General features: G+C 48.5%; 1 protein-coding gene and 4 non-coding genes across 5 annotated transcripts; 1 reads left to right on the top strand and 4 right to left on the bottom strand.

Annotated features, from left to right (window-relative positions):
- Nucleotides 1-42: 42 nt before the first annotated feature.
- On the bottom strand, nucleotides 43-115 carry TRNAV-CAC (transfer RNA valine (anticodon CAC)). The gene has a single exon. It is a non-coding gene; the product is annotated as a tRNA-Val (tRNA).
- A 449-nt stretch (nucleotides 116-564) lies between these two features.
- TRNAR-ACG (transfer RNA arginine (anticodon ACG)) lies at nucleotides 565-637 on the bottom strand. Its single transcript has one exon. It is a non-coding gene; the product is annotated as a tRNA-Arg (tRNA).
- Nucleotides 638-4,005: 3,368 nt separating this feature from the next.
- Nucleotides 4,006-4,079, top strand: TRNAT-AGU (transfer RNA threonine (anticodon AGU)). Its single transcript has one exon. It is a non-coding gene; the product is annotated as a tRNA-Thr (tRNA).
- Nucleotides 4,080-6,145: 2,066 nt separating this feature from the next.
- On the bottom strand, nucleotides 6,146-6,228 carry TRNAL-CAG (transfer RNA leucine (anticodon CAG)). The gene has a single exon. It is a non-coding gene; the product is annotated as a tRNA-Leu (tRNA).
- Nucleotides 6,229-11,094: 4,866 nt separating this feature from the next.
- BTN1A1 (butyrophilin subfamily 1 member A1) lies at nucleotides 11,095-17,178 on the bottom strand. The gene is made up of 8 exons (XM_033093866.1): nucleotides 17,090-17,178; nucleotides 16,461-16,574; nucleotides 15,912-16,259; nucleotides 14,560-14,841; nucleotides 13,610-13,759; nucleotides 13,141-13,161; nucleotides 13,016-13,042; nucleotides 11,095-12,649 (listed from the first exon to the last, which is right to left on the bottom strand). The coding sequence occupies exons 2-8, from the start codon at nucleotides 16,537-16,539 to the stop codon at nucleotides 11,982-11,984; spliced, it is 1,575 nt and encodes a 524-aa protein (XP_032949757.1). The 5' UTR covers nucleotides 16,540-16,574; nucleotides 17,090-17,178; the 3' UTR covers nucleotides 11,095-11,981.
- Between the last annotated feature and the right edge of the window lie 2,764 nt (nucleotides 17,179-19,942).

Below are 19,942 nucleotides of genomic sequence, written 5' to 3'. Positions count from 1 at the left end.
AAGGTTTTTTAGGAATTCCATGAGGGGGAGAAAAACATAGTGTGTTTCCGCCCGGTTTCGAACCGGGGACCTTTCGCGTGTGAGGCGAACGTGATAACCACTACACTACGGAAACGCGGCGAGAGCGGACCTCAGGAGTCCACACTACTACGGCCCAAGCACTCCCCTGCGCCTGCGCTTCTGCCTGTGCCTGCCCTCACCTTCTGCGCAGGCGTGGGCACCCGCTTTCCCAGCCCTGCTGGACCGTGTGAAATCAGATCTTTAACCTCTTATTCCGGAACTGACTGGGTGCGGGGCCACAAAAGAGAGATTGTAATGGTTACAAATAATCCATCATTATTACTCCTCAATCTGAATCGCCACTTTTTAATTGCTTCCCTTTTGCTTAAGATTACTTCACACGCACGCTCCAGCCGAGTGACTGGCGGGGCGAGCGCGCCGCGCGGACAGCGCTCGCGCCTCCGCTGCGCCTGGTAGCGCCGCTGCCTGCTGTGTATGCACTTTCCACGGCACGAGCTCGTCCGTGGTCTGCGGAGAGAAGAGGTAAAAAGAGACTGCACCAACCGAGCCAGCCAGGAGTCGAACCTGGAATCTTCTGATCCGTAGTCAGACGCGTTATCCATTGCGCCACTGGCCCAAGTGCAGGCCTTTTTGCCGGCGGGCTTTCCTTCATTAGAAACCAGGCGGCGGCGCGGGTCCCGGACCCCCTTCCCTTGCCAGGTTTACAATGAGACTGAAGACCTGGTTTCTGTACCAGTCCGGGTCCGCCGCGCCCAAAACCGGGTGCACCTTTTCCACCCCCCGCACACACGGTGATCTGACCACCAGCCACTACCTGGGCAGGTCATGGTGAGTCGTCAGGCCCCAGGCCCATTAACTTTTTAGTCAAAGGTTATCTGGGCCTTAAGCCAGCCCCGTCCACTGTCCTTGTACATCAAGGTTCACAGACCCTTGAAATACCAGAAGCCATCCTCTTTTTCAGACCCCGGGTAACCACTCTCAAGGGAGCACATGGTCTTGTTAACTGTCCTGCACCTTGCTTTTTCCCACCTTCACGCAATCTTCCTTCCCTTCCTTCCCTAATTCCAAGTGCACAAAAGATACTGCCAAACTGTCATTCCCGGAAGCATCTGAGACCTTGCTGGTGGGCAATGTCGTGGATTTGCCTCAAATAAACTCATAAAAAGTCTCTACAGGTTTGGAATTTTTTAGCTCTGGCTTTTTCCTTGACTGTTTTTGCCAGAGCCCCAGCATCACCTCTCCTCCCCAGTGCATCGTCTCACCGGTATTACCGTTCAATAAATAAAATGATGGTGATGAGAGCTTGAAGAAAACTAAGCAAAAACAGGGAAAGGCAATAAGAAAGCCCAGCGGGAAATGTGTAGATGACAGAGAAATGCGGGTATCAGGGAGAAGAGGGATCTGGAACCCGGGCATCTCCAGGGAAAGGCCTGGAGCTGGGAGCAGACTCGGAAAGTCGTCCAGTAATGTGGGAGAGCTGGAGGGGCAGGAGACAGGGACATGACCCCCTGCCTCTCAGGCCTTTGTAAGGACTTTGGCTGTTACTGTAGGAAACTGGAGGCGGTTGTAGGGTGGCATGATCTGACTTTTTTGTCTCTCCTTGGGTTGTTAAAATTTTATTTCAAGTAATTACTAAAGCAAGACTCTGTCCTAAGCACCCTTGTGCATGCTGCTCTGACCGCAGGGCCTACATCTCAGAATGGGACACCTTTAAAAGTTGCCGCCAGCTGTCACACACATGAATGCTCACTTGTGTGCTTTCTCAGAAAGCACATAAGTGTCTCTTATGTGTGGTTTCAGCCTCTGTATTTCTGAGAAGGAACCATTTTCCCCATGCCTGGTGAGCATTGTAAATAAGTTGAGGGCCACTAAACAGACGGGGTAAAACTGCCTGACATTGAGAATATATACATTGAAATTAGAAAGTATTTGTTTTCAGTTGGTAAAGTTGCAACAGTCTCTAAGTAAAATACACATGTTCCTGTATAAACATTAAAGTAGACCTAATTATAGATTTTTCCCTAGACAAAAGAACAGAGGTCTTCTAACCAGGTTTTGTACGGTGTACCCCTAGGGCAGTTTGGTGGTTATGGACTCCATCACAAAATAATACATATATATATATATATATGATAAATACATAATATTTCAAGGTTAAACCAATTATATTGAAATAATATGTTATCAAATATTAAAAATTTATGATATAGTAATATTCATTTCCCCTTATTAATGCACTAAATGACAATATCCTACAGGTCTAATAAATACTGAAATTTCAAACCAGTAATGAGAATAATGATATTTTTTAAAATTTGCAATAAATCAAATTTGATTTGAAAATATTTGTGATTTCCTATAGTGGTCAAGTCTAAAGTACAGCTGTGACTTGTTGCCTCTTATATTCATTGTAATGGAAGAAAATACAAAATCTCAGTTATTGTTAAATAGTCAAAATAAAGTTATATATAAAGTTATATCCAAGTTCACAGACTATCCTCTCCCAGTTTCTCTCCCAAGCATATAGAAAATGGTACTGTCTTCCACTCCCACGTTTCTTTAAATTATTGTCAGCATCTGTGACACAGTGGTCTGTACTTCTCCAATGTTAGAGGTGTGGAACGAAGCGAATGTGAGGGGCCTTTCCATGGTCCTTGAAGATCACACTGGGAATTGAGTAGAAGATAGGATTCACACCCAGATTTCTGGAAATGATAGCTCTAAGTCTCAATTTTGTCTCAAGACTTGTCTCTGGCTTGTTAAACAACTCCTTTGATTTCCCAGAATTCCTGTGTGAATTTTGACCACTGCCAGTCAAAGGAAAAACCCAAGCCAGATACGTTGACCCTGCTGTCTTTCTGAACATCTGCCACAGTTTCGTCAAAGCCATACCAGGTGTGACTGCTGTTTATGATTATATTTGTTCGAAGCACACTCATAATATTAAAGAAATAGGTGCTTGTTTTATGCAGTCTCAATCAGACAGTGTGTTGAGTTCATAGACTTTCACTCTTTTTATGAAAATAAGAAATCTAGCACAGTCATGCCCCCTCCCTATCATGTATGTAGGTGGAGGTAAGAGCCAATGACTGCCTTACAGTGTGGCAGACTGATCCTTCAAATATAGGTACAGTTTAGAAATACTGAAATGTTGATTTCGTGACAACAAATATCAAGTAAGACAACCAGTTATAATTACAGGTTTCATTTGGGAAGATGCTTTCACAGCTATGACAACAATTTGTAAACTGTTAAGAATTTCACTAAAGCTCTTTGTTCAAATTATATTCCTAAGGACAGATTTATTTTACAGAGAATAGAATACGTTGGGAACAGTTACAAATACAAAACACCCCCATGACAAAGTAGACATCCTTGGATTGCTCTCAATTTGACATCTTATCAAAACACATCCTTTGGATGTTTTAGGACAAGAAAGCCTATCTCTTTCTGTACCTGCAAAGGGGAGGGAACCGCTCTTTCTTCTCTTTCCAAGACTAGGTTTAATCAGGAAGCCTTGCTTTTTTAAGATGCAGTTCTGGAATTCCATAGGTTACCATTACATGCTAGAAGCAGACAGATGAAACCCAATTTTACGGAAAGACATGGGGTAAGGAATGACTGGAATTTTAATTAAAAACCGTGAAATAGAGAACCTATAGAACACGACTTGGTGCTGGAAGTGTTCTGGTGTCGATGTGTCACACGACCCGGAGGCGTGTCCTCGTGTAAGGTGGCCTGTGCCCGCCCCTGGTCCTCTCCTCCCGCGCCCGCGTGTCCCCGGCCCCATCCTGCGCTAAGGGTCCTCAGTTTTCCTATAGCTGCGCTGTTTCTTAGGTCTTTGGTGGCGAAGCGGAGATTCATTTTTAGGGTCTGGGGAAACGTCTGGGCTGCTCCTGGCTCTCACAACAGGAAAACAAATGCACCGAACAAAAGCATAGGTATTTCCTTTTCTCTGTCGATTTTGGCGGAAGCTGGTGTGTTGGCTCCGTGGCTTAGCTGGTTAAAGCGCCTGTCTAGTAAACAGGAGATCCTGGGTTCGAATCCCAGCGGGGCCTTTCTGTGGTTTTTGTTCCTACCCTCAATTAAGAGGACGGGTAATTGAAGTCCATAAGTAAATTTTATTTGTATGATTCCACAAAACTGTTTTACATGTTTCTGAGGAAGGATATTCTTATTGTTGATTAAATGATTTTTTTTTTAAGAAAAAATGTCTACCTTTTTTGGTGTTCTTACATTTTTATTCCACACAGTATATTTTCAGCAAGTACAAAAAGAACTAGGGAAGCAGAAGGCAAAGTCACCAAATTTAAACTACAAGCAATATCATAATCTCTGGTCCTTCTATTCTTTTGCCTGGGGAAATCCCAAACGGATGCCCCTCACAATCTGCAGGCAATATCTTTAGAAAGGAATGATGGATAGATGTGTTCTTGAGAAGGCTGCAGCATCTCCGACCATGTAACACAAGCTGTAAATAACTATTCAAAAAGGTGGTCTAGTGCTCAGAGTTTTTTTGGAAAGGAAAATCAAAGAGAAAACAAATACTTGTCCCAGACCTGTTTCTGCTGGATCTCCAGAGTCCAGCACAGGCCCTGGCAAAGAGCAGGCACTCAATGACAACACAAAATATGATTCATTTCTCATTTGGCAGGCAGTTATCAGGGTTTACGTTTGTCAGGCACTTTATATATGCTAAGTCAGGCAATCCTTACAGAATACCTATGTGGTAAGGTTCAATTATTGCCTCCATTTTAAAGAGGGGGCACCCAGGATTCAGGGATGTAGGATACAGAGATACAAAGTCACTTGCCTGGATCACACAGCTAGCTCCTAAGTGGTAGAGACCAGGTAGTCTGAATAGCTCTGGACCAACCTACTGGCCCGCCAAGCGCCTCTAACTTCTTCTCCTATTACCCTGTTTACCATTTCCTCTTTTCTCATTTGTTTCCAGGACCCACGTGGGAATTCTAAATGGGCAGAAATGGACTGAACCTGTGGCCACCTGGGTAACAGGGGAAATTTCATTTGTTTCTAGTCTTCTCGATAACAACCTTTTCTAAGGTATACCAATTCACTTTTCTTTCAACGTATGTATGAATCTTTCTGTGAGTTTTAAGGAATTTCAGGGAGAGAGTGAGAGCAGGACAATTCTGATTGTTCATAAAAACAGATTCACCCTCTTTTCTGTCTTTGTAACCTGGTATTAGGTTGGATTTCTTTTTAAAACAGAAATGGAGAGGCGGAAATTCCAGTCACCGAAGGTTTTTGATTACTTGGAGCTTTGCAACAAATTATGTAAGAACAATATTCAATACCCAAGTTTTGAGTTCAAAAACAGGAACATTGCATGTTAATATTTGTAACTGTAGTTATTAGTGCTCAAGATAAGCAGGCTGGACATCGACAACTTGAATTTGAGAGATATTTCTGGCGATGTCAATAAACATGAACATCTGTGTGTCTAAGTCACCCTCTTCCTGGGTCCTGTTCTGCACTGTAAAATTTGTAAACTGTCAGACCCTCACAGCCTGCAATTTGATCTTGCTGTATCTCAAGGAAAATCTTACACAGCTTCAGAATGGAGTATGTAGGAACATGTTCAAAGATGGCACCTTCTTTGTGGTGCAAAGAGTTGGACCCAATCTGGGAGTCACTCTATGTGAGTAGATGGACATACACTGCTGATCTCTATGCAGCAAGTAAAAGCAATTGGTCTAGATATGGTCTTGATGTGCACACAGTAACATAGATAAATCTCAAAACAGTAAAACTAGAATGACATATATGACACAGTGTCATTTATGTAAATGAAAACCGCAAAAATACAAGTTCTATAAAAACAGAAATAAAAGGATGACCTTTCCAGTGATTTCTTATGGGAGTGGGAGATGGGAAATGAGATTCAGGAAAGGGAACTAAAAAGGAATCTATAAATGAATAAAATAAAAGAGGGGCCCTGTGGACATCAGTAATAGTCACTGAGGAGTCACATTCATAATATTCAACTCCTTGAATGTGAAGGAGAGAGAGGGACAGGTAACTAAAAGAAACGAGATTAAAATGACTGGAATTTCAACCTTCTTCCCTGTTGGGAACATGGGAAACAAGTCAAAAACCTACTTGTCAGGAGTGGGATTCGAACCCACGCCTCCAGGGGAGACTGCGACCTGAACGCAGCGCCTTGGACCGCTCGGCCATCCTGACTCAGTAGCAAAAGGAACTCCTCCTGAAAATTTATTTCTGTATCTACCTAAACACTTCAATTTTTTTCTTTCTTTTTTGAGGCTTGGCAATCTTCTTAAAAGATGAAACTCACTGGGCGAGTGGCCCGGAAGCCGAGCTGGGGTGGAAACGCGATTAGGACCGGAGTCGCCGGAGGCGCAGGAGTGCCGACCTAAGAACATCCAAACTTGTAGGGAGTCTTCATAAAAGTTTATTTGAGCCAAACTCACGACATTGCCCACCAGCAAGGTCTCAGATGCTCCCGGGAATGACAGTTTGGCAGTACCTTTTGTGCACCTGGAATTAGGGAAGGAAGGGAAGGACGACTGCGTGAAGGTGGGAAAAAGCAAGGTGCAGGACAGTTAACAAGACCATGTGCTCCTTTGAGGGTGGTTACCCGGGGCCTGAAAAAGAGGATGGCTTCTAGTATTTCAAGGGTCTGTGAACCTTGATGTACAAGGACAGTGGACGGGGCTTGCTTAAGGCACAGATAACCTTTGACTAAAAAGTTACAGGCCTGGGGCCTGACGACCCACCATGACCTGCCCGTTAGGGGGTTGTGGTCCCCTTGAGGTCACTGTCGGTCACCGAATTATTACACAGCACCTTTCACGTTTACAACGTGGACGTTCACAACGTGGACGCAGAATCGGTTCCAGCTGTGCGGTTCCAGCTGCGTGGAGGCGGTGCGGCCCCAGGGTGCGGGTGGAGGACTCGGGACCTGACTGGGAACACAGCACCCTGTCTCCACTCGACGGAATTCTAGTTACAATGACGGCAACCATATTGCTGGAATTGCCTCGCTTGATTTGGCATTTCCTCCCGGGAGGTGTCAGGCTGTGCCAGGCAGTGCTGGGGAGCCTGGCCCCAAGTGTCGCCGACTCCTCCCTCCTTCCTTGTGGCTGTGAACCTCCCCGCGGGCGATTCGCCTGGGGACTCGGGTAAAGGGGCAGGGTGTCTTGCTGCTTGTTCTGTGTTTATCCAGCTGTACATTGAGGCTTGGTGGCCTTTTCTGTATGTATGTTTTACTGCAATTAACAGTTTAAAAAGCAAAGAAGGTGAGTACTTTTTGTAGCTACCAAACCTGGCACAGGTGTAGCTTGACACCAGGCCTCCACCACAGCAACTTCTGCAAAACGCACCCGAAGGGCAGGTGTGACCTACCTGGGGTTTTGTTTCCACTTGTTAGCAGTCAGGATCCTGGGGTCGGAATGTCAGTGACTGGATGTGAGGGAACCTGACTGAGTTCGAGATTCCCACACAACCAGAACTGGTCAGTTAACTGCCTGGAGAAGTTTAGACAAATCGTTTTCCCTCTGTCAACCCAGAAACTGCTTTCTTAGGCACCTTCCATTTTCATGTGATGTCAGTTGATGAAATACAATGCTTAATCCCTTACATTGAGCATCAAATCCCCATCCCCAGGGAACCAGTTGGATGCAAATGATCAGTCTCATGCAGACCAGCCCCGCTGGATATTTGGGGGACAGAGCCCAGCGATCTGTGTGTAACAAGCCCTCCCTGTGATTCCGAGCTGTGCTCAAGTTTGACAACCACTGGCTTAAAGTACAATAATCTTGTGACTCTGAATAGAGAGAGTGCTGTCGTGTCAGCAGGAGGTGACATGTGAAACGTCTGGAGGATGCCTCCAGGAATGTTCCAGTGCAGTGTTTCCCCCTGGGGAGGTTTGTAAACATACCTGCCCCTCCCCACCAGGCCACTTGAATTGGAATATCTGGGCTTTCCACCTGGCAGTTGTATTAGTTAACGGTATCTCTCTACCTGCAGGTGTACCCAGGTTTGAGAACATTGTTTCGAGCTCAGCTTTAGAGAAAGGCTGACTATATCTTTTAAGGATGAGCATTTGAATAAGTGTCCAGGCCTCCGTGGTCCAGGGCTGGGGCCCAACATTTGTTAAACAAGGAGCAGAGGTTCACAGTGAGTGTCCCTCAGGCTGCGTGTGCCTGTGCCCCACACTGGGGTGTCTGGAGGTGAGTCACTGCGGAGAGCCTGGGATCACCACCACCACTGGACTGTGATGCTGGAGCCCTACTGACCTGGGAGGTAAGATGCAAACAATCTGTAGAGAATTAAAATCCAATTATCGGCCTGGGTGCATGGGAGGAGGTGGCACATCAGCATTTTGTGGAGACAAATGTGTATCTCAAGGATGCATATAAACTTTCATGGTTCCATAGATCCAGCCACACCCAATGTCATCACGGGATAAAACCAAAGAATGAATCTACATAATTTAAAGGCCAGAGCATGTGAAGAAATGGAAGCTTGATGAGAAGATTCCTTGACCAAGAGGTACGGTACTTTTTTTTAACCTCTTCATTCACGAAATTGGTCTACCATGAATGAATGTGCCAAACAATAAGGAGAGAAATATCGTGAGGAGTCTGAGCTACATGAAAACACACACACACACACATTTGAATAAAGAACACTATAGCTAAAACATGAGTTAGGTCTAGAGGAGGAAAGGGGGTGAGTGTGCTCTCACGTGGGGTGTCAGGCAGGGTCTTTGGTCCCGTTCCCCAAATAAGAATGCAGGATAGGGTGAGGCTAAAAAGGAACATCCATGGAGCCATAGGTAGGGGAGTCATACCACTATAGTCTCGCTGGCGGCTGGGTTGGAGACACAGGAAGCAGGAGCCACATGATCCGCAACCTGCTGTCCCCTACTCTGCAATCCACAACCCACACTCCATCATGCTAACTGCAATCTGCGCTTGCCAGCCACAATCTTCTTGCTAGCCCCCATTTTCTGGTAGCGTAGCCACAGCAGTTATGTTAGTGGCCAGTGGCTCACTTGTTACAGCTGACGGCCAACTAGCCACAACTGATGGCCATCAATCACAGTTGATGGCCATTTACTACCCGAGTGAGCACCTTTCCATGTGAGGCCGAAGCCTGGAAACTGCACTCCTGGCTCTGTCCCCACATGTGCCCACAAATTCCTTGAGATAAGCTGCTTTCTAGTGAATGTGCAGAGTTTACCTCAGCCAGAGGATGAACTGTCTCAGGCCAGAGGAAATACAGCCTGCGGTCAAATCCCAGCCTTCCCCCTCTCCAACAGGTGATTGGAGCCATCACACCTATCTGTACTTTAGTCTCACCTACTGTAACTACACACACTTGTCCCCAAAATGCATTTCGCACACTGCTCACAGTCAGGGGGCATGTCTCTTGAAGTGTTCTTGGCCCCGCAGCTGAGTGTTCTGCTCCAAGTATGCATATATCTGGAAGCAGACGTTCATCTGCAGTCAAACTCCAGGGTGCACATGAATCACCCGGGTTGCAGTTAAAATGCAGTTTCGTCTTCTGGAGGGCTGGGCTGGGGCTCAGGGTTCTGTGCTCTGACAAGCTGGGCCAGGACCAGCTGAGTGGCAGTTCTCCAAAGTGTTCATGACATCCCTGTTCCTCGTGTCCTCGGGGCCAGCCAGTCCTCTGGGGTGAATTCGAGTGGCTCAGATTTGCTTGTTGATAGTTCAGTCTGTTACTGGCATTGGTGTGGGAGAAGGCTTTCTGGGGCTACTGGAGTCTCAGTATCACCGATGTCGCCTCAGGTGACTAAGACAGGCTTTGGCAAAGCGTTTGGCAAGGCGGCATTCCAAAAGATTCAGGAATAAAGCCAGAATTACCAAGATAATTTCCTGCAGGTGCTGGTAGCTGGTGCCAGCTGGAAAGGGTGCCTCCAGGCTCATCAGATAAGTTCTTCCTCAGGGGGGTGCACAGAGGCTGGAACTGGGACAAGGAAGGACACAGATGTTTCCTAAGAAGCTACCACCTGTACCTGGTAGCCATTTTCCTTGAAGATCATGGGGAAAAGGGAAGGTGAGGGGAGTCAAAGAGCTGGTTAGAACCCGTGACATGACCATGTTCCCTCTGCTCTCAGCGGCAATCCTGCGGCAGCCACATCTATTCTGGGCGAGGGTCCACACACACATTTCAGGATATACGTTACACAGTAAACTGGCCAAGCAACTTCCTCAGGTTCCCAGGGTGTTTTACACAAGTCAGACTTTGAATTTCTTTGACTCTGAAGTACAACCTGAATGCAAATGAATGCTTTTGAAGCAGGGATAGGTGATTTCTTCTCCCAGGAGTATAGCGTGGGGTGGGTGGCATGGGGTGGACAGAGTATTTGAGGCAGGGGTAAGGAAGGGAGGTACTGGAGACTCACATTCTGTCCCCTTGGGCAGCAGAGCTGGTTGAATTGCATTCAGGTCACAGCCTCTGTGACAGGACGTTCCTTATTCTGGCTTGGGGCCACTCAGGGGAAAGTGGGCATCTCCCTGAGCTACCAGGGCCGCTGAGTAGGAGCCTATGGCCTCCCTTTTGGAACAGTGGTGTCAAAGATCACCCACATTTTTTGTTTGTTTTCCAATTATGAGGTATTACCATTAAAAATTTCCTGTCAGGCCCTGGGAGGAGTCTCGGGTAAACAGAACCTCCCTGGTTGGCCAGCAGCATCCCCACGCAGGTTTCTTTTCTCTGTGTGTTGGTTCCTCTGGTTGAGGTAAAGGAAGCTGAAGGTGCTACTTTCAGCAATCAGACAGATTTATTTATTAGGGTAAGACCATGGGTGACATCTCTCCCGAAAACTGGAGAAATACAATGGAAATGGGAGGTGTGAGGCTGGATAAATTTGCAGTCCGTTGGCAAGAGAAGCCACAGGAATACAGGAAAATGCAAACACAGAGGGAGCATTGAAGGAACCAGAAGAGGAGCCCATTGCAGGAAGGCTGCCTGGGGAGGGGGTGGGGGGCAGGACAGTTGACGGTAATTGGAGGTGCGTTTGAGGGGGTTAACGAGGATGCAGGGATGAAGGCTGAAGGGGTGTGAGGCTGAGACAGGAGCCGAGGAAGTGGTGGTATCACTGAGGCATTCCTAGACATGCCTCTGATGTGGGGAGATTCTAGCTCATGAGGAGAAAGAGAACAGGAAGCTTGTGGAGTCCACAGAATGAGGGTGGAACAACCCCAGGAAAGGAGCAACAAGTGGTGCAGAGAGAGGAGGGCCCACAGCACGGCCGTGCACACGACTCTGAGCTTCGTCTAGGTCGTGCTCTGCTCTGTCATGACTTCTGTGTGACTCCTAGGCCTGCGCATTTCACCTCACTCCCTATTGCCAGTAGCTCAGATCCCACAGAAGTGGGGCTAGCTTCCCCAGCCCTGTAGGACATGATTTGCAAAACGTGCGATACAGGCCCTAAAATGCTAGGGACAGGCCAGGCGTTCATCCTTGCCTGGGTCACCTCACTTTCCTCCATCATGATGTCCTCGCCAACTGTCTTTATGGGAGTTCAGCCTTGGACCTTCCGTTCCCAGAATGCTTTGGGGTTTTTGCTTGCCTAAAACCTGTTCCTCACATGCCCTATTCTGGACACCAGGGTGTTTTGGTCATAATCACATGCCAACCTAACCCATCTGCATCCCTGAGCTGTCCCTTCTGGTTCCTTCCAAGTCCCTCCCTATAGGATTTGGCTTCAAGGGACAGGAGACCAGAGCAGTTGAAGAGTCAGCTCCCTGCCCCCTGAATACTGGGCCAGAAACAGATTAGGTCCTACACCCCACACTCTGTAGCAGCAGAAACAAAACCTTCCCAGGACAAATTGATCCCTGACCCACAGGAAGAAAGGGGGGCTGGTGAAGCTGACAGCTGCAGCCTTGGGGTGGTGCAGAGAGGGGGCAGAGTGAAGGGAAAGAGCTGAGCTGGGAGGTTCCTTAAGGTGGCCCTTGGCTGGGCTGGGTGGGGATTAGTTTAGAATGGAGGGTGTCCCCAGAGGCTGCATCCTCTCCCAGGGGGGACAGTGGGATCTCCTTAGAAGGGTCCTTGACATCAGAAGCTACTGTGACTCCCTCAAGCCCATCAGTGATCCGGCAGATGGTCAGGGGCTTTTTACCACAGGACCATAGGCAGAAGAAGGGCCGGAGGGGGCCAGAGAAAGAGGCACTGGGGAAAGTATAGACATGAGAGCCATCAGTCATATTGTAGAAGGAGATGTCCCCTGATTCATAGTCCAGGAAAATTCCAACCCGGCGGGGGGGTCCTGCCAGTGGGAGAGGGGTCCGCAGGGGGGTGAGGGCCCAGTACCCATTTCCATACAGCTCCACAGCCCAGAACCCGTTCTCGGGAGTCATGGGGTCAAACCCTTTCTTCACCACGTCCTCCCTACACACCCCAACTGCCCAGTCGGTCCTGTCTCCCACCTCCACCTCCCAGTAATGTGCCCCCGAGGTGAAGGCCTCCCGACCCAACACGCAAGGCCATGAGTCAAATCTCTCTGGTTTCTCGGGCAGTTTCTGACGTGAATCTTCCAGCCGGACAGATTTGAAATCCTCATACAGGAAGAGGTGAGGGTGGGCGGTGTCTGGATCCAGAGTCACATCAACTAGAGATAGAGGGAAAGTGAGTGTGAGCATAATGATGTCAGAGATTACAGGGCCCGTCCTTTCTTCTCCAAAGAGGTGAGGCACCAGAGTGGGAGCTGACAGGCCTCCTTGGAGCGGAGCTGGTTGGCAGGCTCCGCTGTCTCTATCCCCCTTTTCCATTAGCAGCTACAGGGAGATGTATGAGCCGACTGTCCCCAGGGCCTAAAGGGACCCTGTCAGAGGCTGTATAGTCTCCTATCCACCTCCCAAGGGCCCTCTTTTTGCCTCAAGGAAGAGTTGAGGCCATTTGCCATCATCTTTCCCCTCTATCCTCATCACTGAAATGTGTTAGTGTGTTTTTATTTCCGAAGTTCAGAGCCACTGACCTGCATGCAGAGTAGCCTTTTTCCAGTCTGCAATGAGAGAGAGAGAAAGAGAGTCATTGGCAGGTTTTATAACATGGGGGAAGAAAACCTTGTGGGTGAAATAATGACAAGAAGATAGAACTTACTGAGCTGTTCCAGGAGTTTCTCTGGAAAAAAAGCAGACATGTCTAATGACTTTCTGTAGTGGAAATGAGGGAAGGGACACAAGTGGTGTGAGAAACACACAAAGGAGTAACTGTCAAATGGTGACTCCTGATTTCTGAATCCTCACCAATACTGAAGAACAAGGATTCTGTTTCGTTTTCTAAGGAATATGCAGGAAGTTCCTACTGGGAAACCGAGTTAAAAGTGAGGATAGAGTCTCAGGGTGAGTAGTGAGCAAACATTGGGTCTAATACCTGTTCGAATTGGCTGACTCCTGCACCCAAACCCCTGTCCACCATATCGGGTATCAGTGATTTCAGGAGCCTTCTAATCCCCTCTGACTTTCCGAATTCTAGAGTCAAATATCTTCCATTGGCAGTCATCCTAAAGGACTTGGACCACCTCACTCGGAAGCACTCCTGACAAGTAGCCTGGGATTCTGTGACTTACCTGTAGAGCTGAATTCACTCTTCCTGTAGCTGGATCTTTCCTTGTATAGCCTCCAGATGAAGAATATGGACCCAATGGTGAGAATTCCTAGGACCATCAAGATGACAGCCACAACCACCATCCAGGGAGTCAGCTTTGGAAAGATGGGAGCTAAAACAGAATCCCCAAGAAGGACATTTGTTCAGAAACTTTGAGCCAGTCCAGCTTTTCTTCCAAAGGGGCTCAGAAGAGGGGATGACCTGGACCTCTCCCCTCATCCCACGGCCAAGATAGTCCCTCCAGCACCACTCAGCTTTTCAGAAAAATGTCATGTTACATAGGAGAGAGCAGAGAAAGAGAAGGATGAAAAGTAACAAGAGTCATGTGGGGACAGAACCTGTGAAATACTGACAACCACGGACCAATTCATGTTATTATGGAAATTCCTCCTTAACAATCAATGCAGGGTAGTAGTCAAGGGGATGCGGTAATTAAATAAGAAAGGGGAAATGTTACCTCTATGTGCCACAGAATGGGGTGCAGTGACCAAATAATAAGGAATAGTTCCTGCCTGGACCAGAAGTCCTAAGGCAGTTTGCTTTCCTGAGGCCCCTGGAAACCTAGACAGAGCTCTAGCATGGGGTGGGGAGGAAGAACGGGGCAAGCAAAGAACCGGAGAACTAGCCTAGTCTTCTTGTTTGACCATCTCTGGATCAGGAACGCCCCTGGGACAAAGCTTCTCTAAGATACATCTCCTAAGATGGGAGAGCTGGAATTTCTGTGAGGTCTATGTAGTTTATGGCTTCAGAGTCTTTACTCTTTCGGTGAAGTTTGTGGGGCTCCCTCAAGTCTGTGGGCAGGAGTTTAGGTGGGGAAAGTAGAGAACTCTGCTAAAGGTCAAGCTGGACAGGGGTCCCCAATGATGGTCCTGAAGCTGTGCCACGTAGGAACCCAGCCTTGGTCCCACTCACCTGGTATGGAAACCTCTACTGCCTTCTCCTGGCTAAGAAGGGTATTCTGGATACAACAGGACACATTCTTCACAGAGGTATCCCTGATGACCACGGAAGCCGCCACAGCAAACAGGCCTTTGTCATCAAGATTCCTGGACTCGGACACGGATGGGAACGTCTCTCCCCCGGGAGCTCTCCACTGCACCTGGGGCTCTGGGTACCATCCCACTGAGGTGCACTGCAGCCTGGTCTCCCCACTCTCTTGAACATCTATGTGGACATGAGGATCAGAGCCCAGAGCTATGGAGAGAGAAGCTAGTCTTACTTTGGTGGACACCCTTCGGGGAGCCTTATAACCATAGAGCTATGGAGTTTGAGAAAGAGGCACAAAGGGAGTGGGAACGAGGGGGACTGATCTCCATTTTTCATAACACAAGGAAACTGAGGTGTAAATAAAAAGAATTCCATAACCTTATCAGAGAGAGATGCCATATTGGGATTTAGTGTTTGAAATGTAGCCAGGAGTTTGAGGGGCAGAGATGGGGTGCTTGTCCAGTCATCAGGAACAGCAAGACCAATGGCTGGTGGCGGGTCAGTGTCTAGGCTGGGAGCTGCAGAGATGGGAGTGAGCCCTGTGGTTGGAAGTATTATGGGAAGGCTTTGGGGAGGAGGACAACTAGGGTTGGGTATTTAAGGATGAACAGAGAGGGGGTATTCTTGAGGAGAAGGGGGTTGGGGGTCCTTTGCACTGAGATCATAGCTGACAATTTAAATTTCCTTTACCTATGACATCTTCCCTCACACAATTATGCCCTAACGTAAAGCAGCATCTGCTTTGCCTGTTTGTTTAACTTATTTATTTTCTTACAATTCCACAGAAAACACCATGCTGCAGAAGAGTCCTTAACACACAGGTCCACAGCCTTTGGTTTAAATTCATACTCCAAGTTTGTGTATATATGTGAGAATGTGTGTTCTTTTCACGAAAAGGACTACCACCAGCAGCAGATTCTCCAAAGTGTCTGTCACCTATTAAAGGTACAATGACAGTTTCATGCTATTAAATCTCTAGGGTTTTGTACATGATGTTGCGGCAGGGACAGCCTATTACAAGGCAGGGACCCAGACTTCACCCAGGTACTTTTTAAACTTTATTTGAATATATACGTGAAAGGCTATATATTTGTATATCATTACAATTTATAGCAGCCTGAGGTACAGTAATAATATCCTACAAGTGTATAATGCTTTTAGAGTTGACAAACCCTCATAGATTGTCTGAGGACTGATCTGCCGGTTTCCAAAGAAAGAGATTCCTAGAAAGATGTATCCCCTCGGGCATCACGGAGAAAGTCACCCCGGTGTCTCACCCGCCACCTTCAGGCGCACGCTGGCCTCTCCGTAGCTGTCGTTGTGCCTGAAGAGGCACCTGTACTCCCCGTCGTCCGAGGCCTGGACCCCGCGGATCCTTAGGGCCACGCGGCCCTGCGCGATGTCGTCCTGCGCCAGCGTGACTCTGCCCCGGTACCCGGGCATCTGCTCCGCGTCCTGCGTGCGCCCGTCTCGGTGAACCAGCACCGCGGGCGACAGCTTCTCCCGGAACCACCGCAGCTCCATGTGCGCTGCGCTCGCGGTCGGCGACAGGTGGCAGGGCAGCTCCGCGGCCTCTCCCACCACGGCCAGGATGGGCTCCGGGGGACCGATCACGTCCAAGTGAGCTGCCAAGACCAGGAAGGTCAGACGGGATGTGGAGACGAGAGCGGATGGCTGAGCGAGACCCAGCTCCCGCCAAAGGAGTCTCTCCCACCGTTCTCTGATTTCCGGACCCAGGTGATGTCGCTAGGGGGGACCAAATGGGATTGTTCGCACTGACTGAGAAATCTGTACCCTGCGGGCCAGGGAGCGAGGGGAAGACCCACCAGAATCCAGCCCGGGCAGCTGCAGGAGCAGGAGCGTGAGCACACACGCGGGGAGGCAGGGCTCTGGGCAGACTGCCATCTCTGTCCTCCGCTGGATTCCGTCAGGAGCTTCAGCCTGGAAGAGCAAGGGACAGGAGGGGACTCGGGCCACTGTTCTCCCCAGCCTCCCAACAGCTCTTTCCCACTTGGAGTGGGCCAGTCCTTGTACCCGAGGCCTCCTGCCTCCTGCCCCGCAGCGCAGGCTTCCAGTCCGCGCCGCCCACCCACCACCCTAACTGGTCCCCTAAAACCCAAGGAGACAAGAGATGAGCCCAGCGATGCGATGCATATAAATGAACACATCTTGGAAACCTGGCCCCAGAACAATTCTTCTGTCAAATGCAGGAATTTAGTGTTTGCTTTTAGAGATGATGGTAAAGATAAAGGGGTGGGGCACAGGGGGAGTGCAGGGGAACGGAGTGGAGGAGAACGGAGGGAAAGGCTGGGAGGAGATGGAACAGGAAGGGGGAGCTGAGGAGAGCTCAGCGCTTGCAGAGCAGAGGGTCTGGGATTCCGGAGGAAGGGTCCGGAGGGAGAGGAAGCCCCTTCTGGCTGCTGCTCTCAGGCTGAGAGGAATCACAGATACTGACCTCAGATGGAGGAGGAAAAGGACCGACAACCACTGCTACCAAGTGAAAAGGCTGGTTGTGGCGCCAGGGGCAAATTAAAGGCGGCAGGAGAAGGAAGGGGGAAGTGCTCTCCGGAAAGCCCGCCCCTCGTATTTACTTTGGAAAACAAAAGTCTTCCCCCAGAGGGAGGAGGGTCTGTGGGTTTGTGGTCTGCAGCTCGAAGATCAGGATGTACATTGATGGGCTGGACTAAACACAAGAGGGCAGAGCGAACAAGGAAGGGGGGCAAGAAAACTCTGGCATGAGAGGTGACACCCGGGGCCAGTTACTTCACTTCTCCCGGCCTCAGGTCTTTTCCTCTCAGGTGGGAATATTGTGAATAATAACCTTTTCAAGAGAGGTGTTGGGGGGATTAAATGAGATTAAGCCTGGAAAGTACTTCGCATATAGTAGGGACTTAGAAGAGTGTACCCTGTTATTCTACTATTATTTATGTGGTTTGGAAAATTATAGGTAGGCTGGGAATGGCTCTGTGTGATTCAGTTTTCAGGGCCCCGGAAAGCAATGCCTCCCTGAAAGCAATTCTTGAGGCCTGCAATTCCTTATTTCGGGTAAACCTCTTGTTATAGAAAAAAATTTTAAATACAGGGGAAAAATTTTTTTTAAGTAGAAATCACCCATAATGTCACCAACTAATGATAGCCTGTATTCGTATTTTGGCATATTTCCTCCCAGCCTTTATTTTATGCTCATGTACATCAAAAAAAGAAGAAGAAGAAGGAGGAGGAGAAGCAGCAGCAGAATTGATGAGGCTCTTGCATAATTTGAAACACCATTAACAGCTACATATTATCACATTATAGATTCATATAATTCCCAAGATGGCAGGACACCTGAGTTTTGGCCAATTATAAACAGTGTACTTCACACATTAAATGTCTTTGTGCACATCTCTGATAACTTCCTGATACACTTTCTGGTAAATTCCCAGAAATATAGTCATCGGGTCAAAGGGTATGAGCGTATGGCCAAAGCTCCTTCCTGAAATGCTGAGCCTATCTTCCCTTGGGGACAGCCTCACCTAACCTCACGGGCCCTGGGGGGGCAGGGAGTGGGGGCAGTTAGTCCTCATCACTGATGAGCCGGTGGGATGGACCCAGCTGTTATCCTGCTGTACACTTATATGACCGTGAGGCTGGCCATTTTTCATATTAACCATTTAACATATTCTGGAACTGAGCTTTCCAGGCCAATTGCCCATTTTTTTTCTAGACAGATTCTGGTGCAGTTTCTTATCAATCTGGTGCTGTATGAGTTTTTTATCAATTGAAGCTGTCAACTCTGTGACATTTGTGGCAAACACCCTTCACTACCCCAGTTTGTTCTTGGCCTTTGAATTGGAACTCCGATTAAGACCGACAAACGACACAATTGCCCCAGTGACCCAGCAGACTGCCAGGAGAGTAAATTCCCCAATGCAAATCTGATCATGTCACCTTGTGCTGAAAAATCCTTACGCATCTCCTAGTGACCCCAGGCACCTTAATCGGGTCAAGAAAGTGCTGTAGTGTGTGTGACCTCCTGCTTCCTTCCTCTCAGCCTCTTCTCCCTTCCCTCCCATGGCTCACCTGCACACTGGCAGAATCTGGGTGGAGATGTGGTTGTTTTAACCCACAACACCCTCCGAGGCCTGAAGGTAGTGCTGTCTCCCCTGTTGGCAGCTGCCGGCTTTGCAGGAACTGGGGGGCTGCCCAGAGGGACCGCTGTGGCTCCCGCTCCTGGGCTTGTCTCTTTTGCATGTGGCTAGACCGAGCTAAGGCAAAGGGCTGGGTGAGTGGCATGGATAGCACAGCAGTCTGTGGCTTGCTAGTGAGGTTTGTGGTCAGCTGCTCTTTCCTGGGGGCACAGGCTGTTGGCACTCTGGGAATAATCAGATGTGACTGATGATAGGTTGACACTGACATAATCATTCGCTGTAACACTGACATAATCCCCCGATTTACCAAGCCTGTGTTAGTGTATGTGCACCGTAGCCCCACAGAGTCTGCATTCGCACAGGTGGAGGGAGGTGACATATGGCTGAGGGTGACGAGGCTGAGGGCCTTGGGAGTGGTGAATTCTCTGAGTCATATTCCTGGAAACGTTTTTGAAATGGAGAGTTCCTAGAATAAACAAGAGGAGCAGACAGGGAACAGACCGTAGGAGAGCCAATAAAGTGAGGTTGGATTGAGCAAGGGAGAGAGGGGAGGATGCAGGGTGGGACCAGCATTGTCTGGACCACTCTGCATTCTCCCCAGAATCTACCCCATGACAGCTTGTCCCTGTCACCTGGTGGGGCAGAGCACTCCAAGCAGGGTTACAGTCACCCTCTGGAGGACTGGTTCCAGAATACAGAGTTTAGAAACTTTAGGAGCAGGTCATGAATTCACCTTGGTTTCCTCTTGTCATAGCTGTCACTCTTGTTCCCTTATCAGACCTTGTCTTAGTTTGAGTTCCACCAAAAGCAGACCCTGAGACAAATAAGAAGGCAAGCAATTTATCTGGGATGTGATCCCAGAAAACACTGAGGGAAAGTGAAGAAATGAGACTGAGCCAACAAAGAGTGTGATGACAGCTGATTACTGTGTGGGTACCTGGGGCTCAACCTTGCTGGGGACCCCCCTGAGCCACCCAACTCAGAATTGTCACTGAGGAATGAGACACAGAAGGGCTTATTCACAATCCAGCCCCTCACTGGCTGAGTTTCTTCTAGAAAGAACACCAGCAGGTGAGGTGTGTGTGTGTGTGTGTGTGTGTGTGTGTGTGAGAGAGAGAGAGAGAGAGAGAGAGAGAGAGAATCACCAGTGAACAGGAGAGAGAAGAAGAGAGGAAGGG

This window comes from Rhinolophus ferrumequinum, chromosome 22, assembly GCF_004115265.2.
Source record: "Rhinolophus ferrumequinum isolate MPI-CBG mRhiFer1 chromosome 22, mRhiFer1_v1.p, whole genome shotgun sequence".
In the NCBI taxonomy this organism is placed as follows: Eukaryota; Metazoa; Chordata; class Mammalia; order Chiroptera; family Rhinolophidae; genus Rhinolophus; species Rhinolophus ferrumequinum.
This window is presented reverse-complemented; position numbering and strand designations above follow the sequence as displayed.

Coding starts and splice junctions, on each gene's coding strand:
- BTN1A1 (XM_033093866.1), bottom strand. CDS start 16,539: ATGGCAGTCTGCCCAGAGCCCTGCCTCCCCGCGTGTGTGCTCACGCTC. Junction 13,760..14,559: donor AGTAGAGGTTTCCATACCAG/GTGAGTGGGACC, acceptor ATTCTGTTTTAG/CTCCCATCTTTCCAAAGCTG. Junction 12,650..13,015: donor AAAGGCTACTCTGCATGCAG/GTCAGTGGCTCT, acceptor CTCTATCTCTAG/TTGATGTGACTCTGGATCCA.